Source organism: Anopheles ziemanni, chromosome X (genome assembly GCF_943734765.1).
Source record: "Anopheles ziemanni chromosome X, idAnoZiCoDA_A2_x.2, whole genome shotgun sequence".
NCBI lineage: Eukaryota > Metazoa > Arthropoda > Insecta > Diptera > Culicidae > Anopheles > Anopheles ziemanni.
Genome location: NC_080707.1, coordinates 12245135 through 12261555, shown reverse-complemented (window position 1 = coordinate 12261555; position 16421 = coordinate 12245135). Strand labels below are relative to the sequence as shown.

At 43.5% G+C, this 16421-nt stretch overlaps 1 protein-coding gene across 1 annotated transcript in view; it reads left to right on the top strand.

The window, feature by feature from the left end:
* Positions 1-1360: 1360 nt before the first annotated feature.
* The window catches only part of LOC131291081 (protein lap4), a 55165-nt gene continuing 40104 nt past the window's right edge, over positions 1361-16421 (top strand). The window contains 1 exon segment of the mRNA XM_058320270.1: positions 1361-1696. Within this exon segment, the coding sequence (XP_058176253.1) occupies positions 1535-1696 (162 nt within the window). The 5' untranslated portion in view covers positions 1361-1534.

The window sequence follows — 16421 nt, the reverse complement described above, 5'->3', positions numbered from 1 at the left end:
CGAGCCGGAACAGAAGGAGCGAAGGAAAAACAACACATTAACACACGCGGCACATCAAGGGCAAGGGGACGGAGGGGATGGAGGAAAGCGGGCAAACAAATTAGCCCGTCCGTTTTGCTGCGTGCGTGAGCTTCGCGTGAAACGCGGCGGCAACGTGACTCATTGAAGAGGGCAAAATTAAAGGAAACGGTGGTATGCACTTTTGCGGCAAACATACTTAAGGCCCGGCCTGACGAAAAGATAAACCACTCGGTCAGAAAATCCCACGGATGCTTCCGGATGGTTAAACAGCAGCAATAATGGCAGAGCTACATGGTGAAAGATGGGAGGCGAACGTGTGACACGCGAAACGAAAACACCAGACCAACCAACTGTTGCCACACTCCCGCTTTGTCCCCGTCAGGCAGATGCCGGTCGGTTCCTAGGTCCCCGCTCACGAGGGAAAACTCAAAGCTTTTTAAAAGCAACGGGTAAAAACCGAAAGATCACTCCGATGGGGTTTGTCTTTCGTTGACCCTTTTCCGGGAAATCCATTCCCTGCCGAACGAGGGGGCCGATTTTGGGGCCGCCTTGTGTGTACATTCACTTTCCTTAGTTTGCCAAAACTTTTCCCAATATTGCTCCGTACTCTAATACCGGACCCCCTCTCTATCAATTAACGATCTTTGTTTTTCCAGAAGTGCTTCCATTTTTAGGAACCCTTCTGTCCCATCGCAGGTAGTCCGGGTTCCTCTGGGGCCGCACTTTCCGGGTAGCATGTAGTTGTCCGCCGGTCGTGTGTGCCATGAGCAAGAGAGCAGAAGAGCAGGGTTCCGAACAAAACAAAAAAACCGACCGGGAAAAACCAACCAGCCGTGGGTGGTTGGGTAGTTGCAAAATTCTCCGCTGGGAAATGAATCCACACGCTTACCAAGGGGAGGGGGTCAGCGACCCTTTGCTTTTTCTTTCTGTTTTTGAAGTTAGCATTTGCTGTAGTAGTGTAGTGTACCGAGACCTTCACTACCGCTGCCCGCAAGTGTAAGGTAGACGAGAAGTGTACGGACGGAAGTAGCGGGCAGAAAAATAGACAAATCGAACGGAAAAAAACGTACGATCGGAAAAACGGCGGCGGCGGTTGTTGCGAGGTAACGCGGCCAACATCCAAACAACGCGGCGGCATGTGCGTGTACGTGTGCGCGCGTTTACACGTGTGACTCGGTTGTTGGAACGCTCGGAGGAGGGGGTAGTGAACACAAGCACCCCGAATATATATATATCCTCTTCGATAAAGAAAAAGAAAACAAGGGTGCGGTATGTAAATTGCCCGACATTCAGGTAAAACAACCACCTACCCCCGAAAACGCAGCAAGGAAGTGAACGATAGGCAGCAATAGCTCCGAGAAAGGAGAGACGGCGCACGGGAAGAGGGACATTTGCCGGCACAACCTCTCCGTCGTGAAGGAAAAGCATCGGTGCTTAGTGGCAGCGGAAGCGCGGGAAAGCGAACGACGGTGATCGGCGCCCCGTTGGCCGGCAACCGCGGCAACGTTCCAGGATGTTCAAGTACATACCCATCTTCAAGGGATGCAACCGGCAGATCGAGTACGTCGACAACCGGCACTCGTCGCTGCCGAACGTGCCGGAGGAGATCTTCCGCTACTCCAACAGCCTGGAAGAGCTGCTGCTGGACGCGAACCACATCCGTGATCTACCGAAGGTAAGTCCAAACATTCGCTGCACAGTTGTGTTCTTAACTCCCGCACCTCTAAAACTTTCCTTTTAGCAGAGTACCCTTCCCCCCTCGACGGATCAAATCCGTGCGGACATCAGAAAAAGGTCGAATTACAATCGTGACTCATTTAAAAAATGTAGACTCACCGAAAGGATTCCTTTCCAACCAGTTGTACATCCATTTACCAAAGGTGGTTCAAAGCGGTGTGCAACTTGGAAGTAACTTTACCGAGAAATACCACTGTCCAAACCTGTTGTAGGTGCTCAAGCTCCGATCTGTTCGAAGAACATTCCCGAAGCGAGTGGAGTTACCAAATGTCAATCACGGTCACACTTAGCGCCCGCCGATTCCTCGGCAGCTTCCTACTGACGTGATTCAATCACACATGTGTCTTATGTGTAGGCGGCCCAAATTTGCCGCTTATCTTGCCGCGAGGCGAACGGGCAGGACAAGTGGTGGCAACTCTCTTCGAACACCCTTGCACATTGGACACCGAGAGATGGCAAGTAAAAGTGCGCCATGATTTAGGACCCTTTTTTTTTTTTTTTTTTTTTTTTTTTTTTTTTTTTTTTTTTTTTTTTTTTTTTTTTTTGTTTTCGGGGAGGAAACCTTCAAAAGGCGCCCACCTGGCACGACAGGTGGGGAGTGTCTGATTTCTACGGACTAAAACCTAACCCCGGCCTCTAAACCCTGGCTCCACCCAGATCCCGTCTTAACTGATATGGCATGGGTGGGGGTGATGTTGGTACATCTCGCCTTGGGTGATGCATGGCATCATGGCTCGTTTTAACGTGCATCTCTTTATCGTTGTCGCTGTCGTCTCCTGGCTGGCATGGGGCTTTCGTAGTTCCACATCCGCTGCAGATTCGTCATAATGCTTTTACTGGTGGAGCAGGCTGCCTGCCACACATCCTCACTCGCACACATGTCGTCGCATAATTCTCGTAGTGTTGGATATGATCCATCGGGCCGTTGGAGAGGTCGTCTTTCCGCGTTGAACCGAGGGCAGATGCGAAGCACGTGGTCTGCTGTCTCTTGTTCTGCTGGGCATGCTGGGCATGTTGGTGACTCAGCGTTATCGACCCGGTGTTGGTAGGCGCGGAGAAAACCAAACCCCGTCAGCACCTGCGTTAGGTGTCGGTTGATCTCTCCGTGCTTCCTTGTTGTCCATCTGGAGATATCTGGGATGCATTCGCGGGTATGATGTCCGTGCCCAGCAGCCTCCCATTGATTTAGGACCCTTTGGTTACATGGATTTTTCCACACCGCCAACTGTCTAAAGTTTTCTGGTTGTTTCTTTGAAGCTGCTGACTCATTCTTTGTTTGGTATACTCATTGATACCAATATAACCAGTTCCTCTGTATACACCATGGCTAATCTACTACATGTTGCTGCAGTGTGCTTTAATTCGCTAATCAAATGTTTAATTATACAGTCAGAGTTTTTGAAGATCCAAAAATTTATAGCTAGTCCATTGGAGAGACAACCATTTGCCTTTTAGAGACAAGATCCAGATTAAAATGGGGATGCTCAACGTCGGACAACACTTGTTTTTGCGCATGTGTCATGGGATTTTCCCCAAATTTTTCCAACTCTTCAAAAAAATTGATCAACTCTTCAATTTTCCAAAACGAGGTGAAATCGGCGGAACTATTTTTGCTCTTTCGATTAATCTAATTCCACGAAAAATTGCACGATTTCAGTGCGGATCACCATCTGCCTCTTCTTCTAGGAATTCGGGCGGGGGACAGTCATTGTGACATCGTCTCGCTCGCTTCTAAGCAATAGGAGAGAGAAAGAACGGTACCGATGATGTAATGTGTGTTTTGATTACTCGAAAGGAAATTACCACAATTTCAATAAATTTATGAAATTGCTTTATTTAGGTCGTCCATCGTGGTTGTGTCTGATGAATCTTTCTGTGTGTTTAAATTGGAGTTGTGCCTTCTGAAAATGTTGGAGAGATATGAATCTTTCACCCAAGATTCATTCAGATTGCTCTCTGAATATTGGAATCTTTAAAATATTGATTAATCTTTGGAAACATTCATTTATCTTGATGAATCTTTCAGAGGCATGGGGATCAATCGACCAAAAACAACACTTTTTTTGTGATTCTTCGACCTCATGAATCTGTCATTGAAATGTTGTATCTGTTCGAATCTATTCATAGATCTTTGACGATTCGAATATCAAAACGTTGATGAATATTATCAATCTTTCTTGAATTGGAATGACATTTTCATGAATCTTTCTTGAAGTTTCACTTTTATTCAATCAAAACAGAAAAAAACAGGAGTCTTTTCTAAGAATTGTTTACGCGTCTGTAGGATGATGAATCGCTCACTCATAGATAGATCGATGCAGTGGATCATTCCAAGCCATATATCTGAATCCGAATTGCCTAACACTAGTTTTTTTACGGCTCTCTCTAAAAAATGTTCACCTATGATAATTTGATCTTTCGACGTGTCGATTCGTTCCCATAATCTTGCGTGTGCTTGATTGTAAATGCATGCCGCATTGATTCGTTTTAAAATGTGTTACACATGAACACCCCCGCCGTCCCTCCCGCACACCTAACAAAGGTCAGATCATTTAACCAAACCTCGCACCAAATGCGGTGCCGGTCAGTTGTTGCCCGTTATTCCCCTCGGAACAAAGTACACGGGCGTATTTTTTTTTCGTCTTCTTTCCGTTCGGACGCAGGTTTGGAGAAAGAAAAGTACGAAATCGAACCGAAAAATCTCATTCTTAGCCAAAACTGCTCCAGCAGCGGATCGAGCGATGTCGTCATGCAACTCATCCGTCGGTGGAATGCTGTAGTGGCTGGGACATGGGAATGGAAAGCAACATCACACGGCAACATCGTACACTGGTGGGGGGGAGGAAAAAATAATAATAACAATCGCGCAGAGGCCGACATGGGCAGTGGGAAGCGGTGGAAAAAGCTGTTGCTGACGAAGAGGAAAAGGGCAAGCCGCGGGAGGACGGGGACGAGGGAGGTTACCGACTACTCCATTCCCGATCCCGCGAGTGATGGGACGCGCGCGTCGAAGAGTGGCCGCCGCGAATGCCACGGCATGCGGTACGGAAGGGGCGCTACAACGGGACGCGGTTACGGGGGTGATCTTCCCACCACCAGCACCACCACCACCACCAGCAGCAGGGCTGGCTATGTCCCAGCCTGGAGTGGCGTACACACACCACCACTGGCCTGTACCTGTGTACAGGTTCGCGCTTTTGAGGCCATGATGGGCTTGCAGCAGCAGGTACGCATCGCGGGTCCGGTGACGGCATCGTTGACGCGACCTCGATGTGTGTTTGTGTGCGGTGGTCAACTCGCCCCTGTCCCTTCTCTCCAGCGCCGTTCGCCATCCGGCATGGCGGCATTTCGCTGGAAAGTAGTGGTGCGGTTCTGCGACTCCACCCAGATGCGCCTCACCAACGACAACAACGATCCATGGTCGCGATGGCGCGGATGATGATGATGATGATGATGATGGTGATGGTGGCCGCACTGAAAGCCCGGAAAAAGAATAGACCACTTGTGCATTGATCACCACTTTTCCCGTTGTTTTCTTTTTTTTTTGCTCCGCTCCTCGCTGATGGAGAAGTGCATTTTTCCTGCCCGGGCGAATGTTTTTCTTGTGATGATCTGTCATGTCAATACAAGAATCGTTTGAACCAAAGTTTGGAAGTTTGACGTTCAGGAAGAAATCGCTTTGTAATATAATTATTTTACCGGTTTGGTTTTTGAGTAAGTTGTGTTTATTTTTGGAGTAAACATGAATTATTCAAGCATTTAATAATTCATTACAGGATAAATCATTGAATCTTTAAACTTTATTGTTCCGTTGTCATTGCTTTCGTTGTCATTTATTCAAATTATTACTTGTATAAGATTATTTCTTAGTTCATTTGACCGAAAGCAAAACTAACTTTACCGCAATACAACATAGCAAACATCCCCAGTACAGTTTTTACACATGTATTCTTTGTTTCGAATGTTTTTGAGACTCATGAATCTTTGAATGATAAATTCATGTAACCCAAAGATTCATGATTGCTTGACAAACAGATTAGTGAAGCTCAAAATATCAGTGAAATATGAAGAGCAGACCCATCTTTTTCCCACACCCAATAAAGAATCGTAATGATACATCAAAGGTTCGCCGAAGATTCATGAATTTTTCAGAAGATTATTAACGTTTTAGGAATCAATTCTTTAAAAAATCATTCTCAAAACTCTAATGTATTCCTTACACGCCCTACATTTTTCGAGCACATACTGCTTGCACCTGTTACAAATAGATCGGATTTTGTTATCTTTACGCAGTACTATTTGGCAGCATCGTCTGGCGTGTAGATGATCTTTTGATGTAGTAAATGTTTTATCTGTGCATTACTGTTACAGATGTTTTTTCATCATTTTTATCCTATGTTACTTTCCATTGCTTGCTGAAACGGCCATCTTGTTCGTGATTGATCAGTTTTTCATAATGTTGCATCTCGTAAGATCCTTTGAATGGAAGCTAAACTAACTTCAACCGCATCATAACGTAGCATACATCGCTATTATTGTATTTACAGATGTATTTCTTCTTTGTACGGCATGTTAGGATCACATACTGTTTGCATCTGCTTCACTACTACCACAAATGTTGGTAGTGTTATTGTTTCTCTGTACTATTTGGCAGCATCGTCTGTCTTAGTAGATGATCTTTAGATGTAGCAAATGTTTTTTTTTATGTGCATTACTGCAACAGATGTTTTGTCATCATTTATATCTTTTGTTACTTTCCACTGCTTGCTGAAACGAGCATCTTTTTCGTGAATGATCAGTTTTCCATACTGTTGCATCTGAATCTTTTGCGAACAGAAGCACACAATTCCCTCTGATTCTCTTGTTGTCTTCGAAAAACAATGTACATATCATGTCCGAAAACTGGTCATGAATTTGGTGTACAATTATTTTCAATTTAAATTCTGCCTTCAACCATTAGTACAATAAAGTTTCAAAAGAGTTTTGAAACGAAAAACTACTGTTATTTGAGTGTGACTTACGTGAATAAAGAATCAACTTCAAAACAATTGATATAATAACTTCGTAAGCATTCATTGTTCACTATGAACATTTCAAGATATAAGGGAAAGTGAATTATCAACTACGATAGAATCATTTTACCTAAATAATTATTCGTGATTGAAAGGCACTATTGCAGTCTAAATAACTGATCTGGTAGTTCTCCGGTTAGTTCGATTAATTCTTTCTTGATCAATTTTTGTTCCATTCAGCATCGCGAAAGCCGTTCATCGTGGAGTGTCCAATGCATTCGAACACAGTTTTTCCAGGTTGACAGGATCGGGGAATTGTCCATCCAAATGTTCTCACTATAAACCACTGTGAAAATGAAATCATTAGCCTTTGAGGAGTATGATCTTACTGTTGTTGTGGTTGCTTTTGTATTGCAATTGTTTCTGCAACTGTCAAACGGCATCAACGTCGACACTGGAACGTTGGAACGTTCCTCCCTCGACGTGGTTGTAAGCAACTCCAGTTTGGGAGATTCAAGCAATGCGAACGAAATATTGTAATGCAAATATGGACGTTTTGTCCGGGAAGCGACGAGCCCCATCGATCCCGGAGCGCAGGCAGGGTGCGTGCCGTGCGCATGCATACACAACTTTTCCCGAGCATGTTTTGTGTCTATGTGTGTGTGTGTGTGTGCGCCTATGCCTATCCCTTCAAGCCCAACCGCGCATCCCGCAATCGAGCAACGCATTGCGGCGCACTCCAGCAAATGCCCTCCGCCATCACAACTGGACACTTTGTCCGCTGTGTGCTATCCATGTATTTGTGCGCGGTTACGGTCAGCATATTTATATGGTGGAAGCCATAGATGAAAGGGCAGCATCGCGAAGAAAGATAAAGAGAAAGAGCGAGAAAGAGAGAGGGAGAGGGTGAAAAAAAATCAGTTTTCCGCCGCAAACCGCGATCGGCGTCGGTGTCGGTCCAGGTTGTATCCCTTTCCCCAGCGTGGTGAACCTGGTGTGGTACGATGGTGGTAACGGAAATATGCTCCTCCAGTTTCGTCCCCACTCCATCGGACGAAACTATTTCCATAGCACTTTTTTAAACAGCGCACACTTTACATTCATCGCTTGACCATCGATCGATTGATCTTAACTGTAACGATACCCTCCGAACGAACCGGAACAGAGGGAGAGAGACAGAGAGAGAGAGAGGCATAGAGAAGTGATAGCATTACTATAGCTTCCCCTTGGTTTCTTCCCATCTTAGGGAAAAGTGTTCCAACATGCACCACCTTTCGACGGGACCTGAAGGGTTTAATTAACAACATTTCCCTCAATTTGACGTAACTAGTTTTAGCCCTTGATGAATGTTTCCATAAAGCCATAAAGATATGTACGATATTTTATTGACATTTGGAAACACTGGTCTTATTTTTTGTTTAGCGTCATTCTGACACTGCGCTAGAGTAAATCAGTGTAGAATAAATAAAAAGGATAGGTGCCGTTTAACGTTTAATACGTTGCTTTAGGACAGAAAACTGGAATAACTTCCTAAGAAAAAGCCTTTAGCTTTTTATAAAATACTTTCGCATAGCTTATACATAAAAATGCGAATTTCAAGGAAATTATTCATACTTTTACGCTGTGGAAAGGACTGAAAGGATTAATGTTAAAGTAATATCATATTTGAGAAAGCGTTTCTGAAACCTCTCGTCACAAAACATCTACATAGATGTAATGTGCAAATAAATAAATCTGTAACCATTATACCCTTATTAGACGACCAATATTACTCACTCGATTTTGGATAATAGTGTTCAATCGCCATTGACAGGAATATTGTTGTCAGAAACCGGTTGTGCCCGGTTCCGATTTTCTTTCGACTGATATTTTTATGCCAAAGAGGAGATTTGTTTACTTTTTGCTCTGTTGTTTGCAACAAATTTTATTTATTACCCTAAATTGAACAATACTTTAAATTCAAACATTAAAATGATCAACCATCTGCAAAACCCATTTGGTGGAACTTTGCGTTATTACACGAGTGGACAGCAATTTTATGTCAAAAACCAATTTTGATATTAAAACTCTGTGGAAAGGGACAGTAAAATCCCTCGTCTAATAACGGTATTATGCAGAAAACTATTGTGAAAGGACTACAAAACCCTACGGAATAAAACGATCCAGAAAGAAAGCAAATATTGTCAATTTTGGTTTATAGCAATACGAATAGTTAATCCTAGGACATTTTAAGTTTCTTTTTTCTTGTTTTCTTTCTTGTAGTTTGATGTAGCGTTATATCTTTTACGTACCCTTTCGAACCGCGCTTATTTTCCAACCGTTTTGAAAACGCCTATTGTTATGTCGCGTTTTGCCCAACCATATTGCGCACTGGAACAATCTCCCCTACTTTAACGTCAAGCCGGGCTTGTATGATGTGGTCGTTGTTTCCTCTGGTACATTCCAGTCCAGGCCACGTGGTTTCTTCGACCATTTGGGTGGTGGAATGTTGTCCGATTGGTGCGCAACCCCGTGCATCCAGAAGTGGTTGTGACATTGCTTTTCTGTGCACTTTTATTTACTTTTAGATCATTTCATACCATACACCTTTCTCGAATCGGATTGAAATATTTCTCAAATTTTGAATTCACCCGTTTCGTCAATTCAATATCAATTTTGTTTCAAATCAATTCTTGTGCCTCAATTGGCAATACAAATCAGCATCACATCATTACTACCTTTAGTTTGCATTACTTTATATATAATTTAAATGCGAATATCTGCGTAAACGTCATGCATTATGATTATGAGAAAAAATTCTCACTTGACAACGAAACAAAGTAAATTTTTTCGGTAGCAGTAAATGCATTTTGCGCACAGTGTTTTCAAGCAGTGGAAAAATAACAACTCTGCCAAACACATTTTGCCCTTCGCTTTCCCATAAACACCACCATGTGTGTAGTGTTTTTGTTTGGTGTTTTTAATTTCGCTGTGAATCGGGAGTGTGAGTCACAAAGGAAAAATTATCGGGTTGTGATATTTATGTTCAAAAATTGCACCATGTTCAAAGCCACAGGTGCTACTTCGTATAGTATTTTGTTTAAGTAAACTTGTCGTTTGTTTTTCACCTCCAACTTTACTTTGAACATTTGTGTATTTATTCATCGTTCGATGGGTTTTTTTTGTCTTCCTCCCGCGTAGGGCTGGAAGTGAGTCATTAGCCAAGTGCTGGTCAGTTAGGGCGATATTAATAGAATAACGATGGATTTTTCTTCTGCCCTGCATCGGTGGACAATACAACCACCACCCTGGGCACGGTGGGAGGGGACAAGGATTTAATGGGTTTTTCGTACCGCCGCCTTTGGTCAACTCTCGTTGTTATGTGGAGGCGTTTGCAGTTTATCCGGAAAAATAAAATAGAAGCAGTTTATTTAGCCATCAAGCTGACAAGCAGTGTTGAACTTTATTGCTTCTTTTCCTCGACATCGAGACGCCTCAGGTATATCATTATTGTTTATCTGCGGATGCAATGCGCATTCGTCCGACTTCTGTGTTTATTTTTCCGTTGCTATATCGCTAACGCATTTTACTTCATTTTTAAGCTGTCTCGATTATTATTTTCTACATGTCTTTCTCCCCGCTCTACTTCGCTTTACCCGCTCGCCATTAATCGACCACCCTCGCCATTACGATATAACCTCATCATCGTAATGGGTGGAAAGTGCTGGAAATATATCTCTAATAAGCTCGCCCGTGCTGTCGGGCTACGCAGAGTGGGCGAGGTGGGTGTGCCAAGAATCCTGCCACCGTTGCCAGGAACTAAAATAGCAAAACGGTAAGCTCTCCCCGATGCACGGATGCTGTAAGCTCCGGCAGCTACAAACCAATCAAAAAAGGAAGTGGGGAAAAAACGAATCCAAACCAAGCGACAGAAGGAAGCCAAAAGTAGAACAGGAGGGAGCCAGGAATCCGCGGAATCGCCGGTGGTGCTCGGATCGAATCCGGTGGACAATGCAGCCAGGGCTGGGGTTGCGCGCGGACAAAAATCCAATCCTCCCTTGCCAATCTAGACGAGCCGCTGATGGGGTGCTACTGCCACGGAAACGCTAGTAATTGCCCTTGTTTTTATTTTTTGCCTCCCCAGCGCCGCTTTGTTGGCCTTCGACAGGAACTAATAATAAACAGCAGTTCCTCATGTTGCGACAGAGTTTCGGCGTTGCCCGCCCGCTTTTTGTTTCGCTTGTAATTGCTATCGTTAACAATATGCAATTGTGTGATGCATGCACAGTGCGCGATGCTGTGGTAGATACACACACACACACTGTGGAGGAGTTGCTGGTGGTGGTTCTCAACTTTGCACCTCACCGGGAAACGTCCGGAGCTTTCCAGAGCACAACTTGCAACTCGGAAAAAAAAGTCAGATGGGGTGAAACAAAGCGATACCATAGCACCGCAAGCAGCTGGCAACATCATCCACAATAGTCCTGTTATAGTCATCTAGCCCAGTTGGACTCACACTGGGAAAGTCGTCGTATCGATTTCATCTGTCAATTTATTGTATCGATTTTAATAAAACGAAATTCTTGGTGAAATTAGATGAGCTCGAGACAACACATTAAAAAAGCTTCACATATACAAATGTTTGTACGTTCAAATCTCGTTTGAAGTTTATTTGGATATTTTGACAACTCACTGAGCGATGGCTCATTTAAAAATAAATAAGCCGCTGTTTTGTGTCAGAGACTTCGCTCTTTTGAGGTTAAAATGCCTTTTTCGAGACTTTTCCTTTTGAACTCTGGTAGTCCCCTTGCACTTTTGACACAATAGTTTAAAAAAGTGCACCAATGTTTACCCCTACAACTTTTCCATCTGCGATATCTATTTTATTTTTTATCTTGTTCAATTTTACAATTAGCATTCAAAAACTGATTTACTATTCGTAATTTTTCGATTTAGTATTTTAGAGATGTTCAATTGTTACAAGTTACATAATTATCATATTATAAAGTGATTAATTGCAAAGAATAAGAGAAATACCAATGTTAAATGGTCAATGTTTATTAAACGGTTTTGTAATCAGTTTTCTTTTGTAACCTCATACTGTCTTTATAAAACTAATATGCAATCAGTGTTTGTTGAGTAATGTATGAACAGTGAACGCGGTTTTTGTACAAATGTGTTCTAGTGAACAAGTTATTTGGAAATCTACGATTTGATAGGTGTGTAAGTGTATTACAAACGGGCCTGACAGTTGACGTCATTTTGTACTGGTATAATTATTACGGAAATGGCCGCTAAGTGCTTCCGTGTGCAGCCCACTGTGCGGTTGGACTACAATATTGCTCCGCTTTGTTTGTCTCTCGAGTTGGGTTGTTCATATTCTCTTTGCATCGAATTAGAGATTCGGGAATCTTTGAATGAGAAATTCATGCAGATCAAATCAGATTTCTGAAACAAGTAATTTTAAAGGAATTAAAAGAGTAAACAAACTAGACAAAAAGTGTATTCGTGATGTATTTGCATCTGTCCTGACTAGTAGCTCTTTTACTCACTCTTGGAATCCGACTCAGCGACTCTTTTGCTAACTCATTTGAAATTCAAATCTCTCTTAAGGATGCAAATCTCTGTGGCGACTAATAAATCATTTTTCAATTCAAAATTCACTAAGGAGTAACTTAAAGAATCGAATCATCTCGGTGATTGTTCAGCCTGATTCAGATCATTAAAAAGATTTGCTATTCTCACGACTATATGACACACCTCTAGTTGTCTTTCGCTCGTTTCGCTGTCTCTTTGGCGAGGATTCGTTTGTTCTCGTTTGGATTTAGTTAAAAATGGGACGCCAACCATCGGGGGTCCCACATCATCGTGCTCCGTAGCTAACTTTGCTAACAAGCTGGCAGTTCCCCGGGGCGGGGAGGAGATGCACCGTATGCGCACTAATAAAACCCATCTCCCACCAATCTTCCTATCGGATGTCCTCGGAGATGGTCGGCAGCCGGAAGTGCACACCACCACACGAACCCCACGGTGGGTTTTCTGCGCTGGAAGAAACTGGCTCACTCCCGCGAATCGATTGATTCGCATTTGCCACGACCTTCTTCCCCCGCCGTTGTTTCCGTTTTTTACCCCCCTCTGTCCGGTGTCCTTATTGCTCCTGTGGGGAACTAACCGAAGTGGCGGGGCAAGGTGCTGGCGGGTGGAAGGCGAACACATTGTGCACGTAAACCATTAACTCTCCCGGGCGCAACAACAGTGGAAAGAAAAATAAACCTAGCGAAAAACTAACAGGTTGCATTGTGTGTTGCATCTGTGTGCTACTTTCGGGTTCGGGGCCCGAGTGCAACCAAGGAAACGCAAACGGATGATGCTAAAGGGACGAGGGGGAGAAGGGAGGTAGTAAATATCACAAATAGTACAGTGAAAAAGTAGAGCGAGCGAGCGGGCAAAAGTGACGGAAACGCGCGGGCGGCGGGCACTTCCGTCCCGGGAAAATGGGTGCGAGAACTAGGGAAATGCTGCTGGCGGCGGTTTTTAAGGTTATGCGTGGTACCACCACCGTCCACTCCACTTCCAGTTCGCCCCCGCGGTGGAGTCGTAATGAATAGAAAAGCGAAAACCTGTTTTTCGCCGAAACACTTCGCCCACCCGTGCCTTCGGGCGCTTTTCCGTGCCCCCCCTTCCCCTGCTGCTCTTGGCGAACAAGTAAACAAAATAATACTCCGATTCGGAATAAATGTGATGTGGCCTCGGGAAGCGCTCCCGGTGTGTGTGTGCTGCGGCCGGTGGCTGGGAAGACAAACATTTAATTGAATTGGAAATTTTAAATCGAGCCTCCAACCACCTTCCTACCGTCAGGTCGGGTCGGCCTCCGCCAAATGGCGCCCTGTTGCTTTTGTCGGAATGAAAGCGACCTACCTGCATACTCCTGGCTTCGGCGACAAACCCGCGCGAGTCCCCCCCATTTCCTCAGCACCACCAGTTGAGCATTCCGTTTGCTGTTTTTCTTTTTATACACCCCACGTCTCCTCCTGCGGTAGATAAAATTCCGTATGTTCAATCGGACATGTTTTTATTGCAGCTCTCCCCCATTGTGTCCTACAGGACGCGTTTTATTTCTGTGCACGTGGTTTTTTTTATTGAGTACGTGTTGAATGAGCTGTTGGCGCCAACCATTTTCTTTTCAACCACCTTGGAAAGCCTCGGTTGAAATGTACCGGGAACTAATGGAGCTATCAGAGAAATAAGCCATGGATGGACAGAGTATCAAAATTGGGATTTAAATGCACTAACGCAGTGGTAAAATGGAGGTATAAAGTTTATGGCTCCGTGTTTATTTCAATACTATTTCAATAATATTAGCGAAACAGCTCGCTAAGACACCAACTTTTGACTCAGCGCGTCCTTTTTTGTTACTTAAAGTTTAATCATGCTAAATGATTTGCAACATGAAATGAATATTCTCATCAATCAATCAAAACCATCAAATGAGTCAACAAATGCATAAAGTGAGGTTTGCTAGCTATAAATTCGTTAAATTGGGTTTATAATTTCATACACTTTCTGCGTGTTTTTAATAAACGTAAGAATGAGCAATAGAATTGGTAAAAAACACATGGCAATAGAAATAAAGTAGTTGACAAGTAAATAAAATCTATAGCTGTACGAGCTTGTTAACAAAAACACTATTTCACACAATATTTCAATAATATTAATTAAAACAAACATCTAGAACATCCATTTAATACTCAGCATCACAACACCTTGCAGTAAAACAAGCTAGACATAGTTGTCAATTATTCAATCAACTGATTCAACAAACGCTTCAAGTAGCGTTTTGCAGCTCAAAATACAGTAACGTGTGGGTTGGGATCGTTAAAAAAAACATATGAATAAGTGATAGAACTGGTAAAAAACAAACAAAAGAAACAAAGTAAATATAACGATAAAGTAATTAAAATGTATTACTTTATGATCTAAATCATTTAAAAAAGCACCTATTATATCGTAAAATAGTGTCTTAGAGAAGTGTCTTAGAGACAAACATGGATCCGCTCCGAATAATGCTTGCTTTTGAGCGTGTATTAGTTTAATCTTTTCGAATCGGCAAGTGGATAATGTAGTTTAATTTTGCAATATAAATAATAAGAATCCTCCTTGATCCATTGTTTTTCTTCTTGTTTTTTGTTTCTCAAGCAACTTGGTTTTAATTATTTTGGAGCACTTACGTCTTGCGTCTCCTGCCATTTTCTTTTTCTAATGTTATATTTTGTTTTTCACTTGCGGTTTCACCTTTTTATCATTCGTGTCTTTCTGCATAGTTTACAAAATTATCATTTGTGTGGCCTTTCCGAGTTTATTATGTGTGGCATTGCAATGGTTTTCTCATAACTTCCACACACGCAGTAGTTGTTTACAGGACAGTCGTTTTCCGCAGCAAGCAAGGATACGGCTCCACATTTAAATGGTGCTGCCTAACGATTGCATCTTTACGGGTATCTTTCATGTACTGCTTCACAACTTGCGGGCTCGGGCTGATTGTTTCCCGAGCTGCAAACTCGCCGCTTGGGAGGCATGCTTAGAGGCACGTGCTGTCAGCGGCCTGTTTGTGCCCCCCCAACCTGCCATCCAGCAGCCTCAGGTTGGGCCACCGAACTTTCGCCGTTGTTTGCCGTTCGTGTCCCGTGTTTGAATCACGCACCGCACTTTGGAAGACCCACTACCGTCTTACGCTTACTCATTGCCGGTTCCCGCGCTCCGCGCCACCGCTGCAGCAACCTTCCCCTTCCGCTTCGACCTTCGCTAAACTTCGTGTTTGGATGAGACTCCGGTGCCAAGTGTAGGAAAATGCGCTTCAGAAACATTGTAAAAACAACACTTAACACAAGGGGGTTTCTTTCGCCGCCGGAAGCCAAAGCGGGGGTGAATGCTGCTGTGCTGCTGGTGTGTGTGTGTGTGTGTGCAACACCGTGCACTTTTCTTTGGCGGCAGCCGGACGCAGCGTAGTGCAGTGGCCAGTCTCGCAGATCTACGCAGCTGGCGGCTGCCCACTGGCCTCGAGAGGAGAAGCGTCGTCGCTGTTGTTGTTTGCCTTTCGCCTGGATGATGTGGAGGAGTTGTTGCCGCAGCACTCCCGCAAAACAAAAAAGGGGTTGTACCGAGAAGAATGTTAAGGTCCGTCCGTAACCTACATAAATTTCTATATTTAACACGTTTTATGTCGTGTTTCATTTTTTATTGAATTTTTACGACGCTTGGCAGCCAGCTCGGATTTATTACACGCTTCCTCTCAAATCAATCCGATTTTTAATTTTAAACACGTTGGGAAGCGTTCGAACGTACGGTGCGTTCAAAAAAAAATTCCGAACTCCGGTCCTGTTTTTTGTTGGCTTCCAGCGCGGTTGCGGATCGGTTTCACGCTATGTTTACAAAGCATATATACCGGGCGTGTGCGAGCGACGAAACCATTTGTACAAACTGCATTCCGAAACCTATCATTTGTACTCCGAAGGTTTTTTTCCCAGAAATGAAGATAGTTTCTGGTAAACCTGTTCCCGGATCATATCTCAACAATTATAACTAACCAGTTGTAATTTGATTATTGAAATTGTTGTATTCAAAACCAAAAAGTCGCATAAAATATGGAAACAAATGAATGAAATTGATATTAGC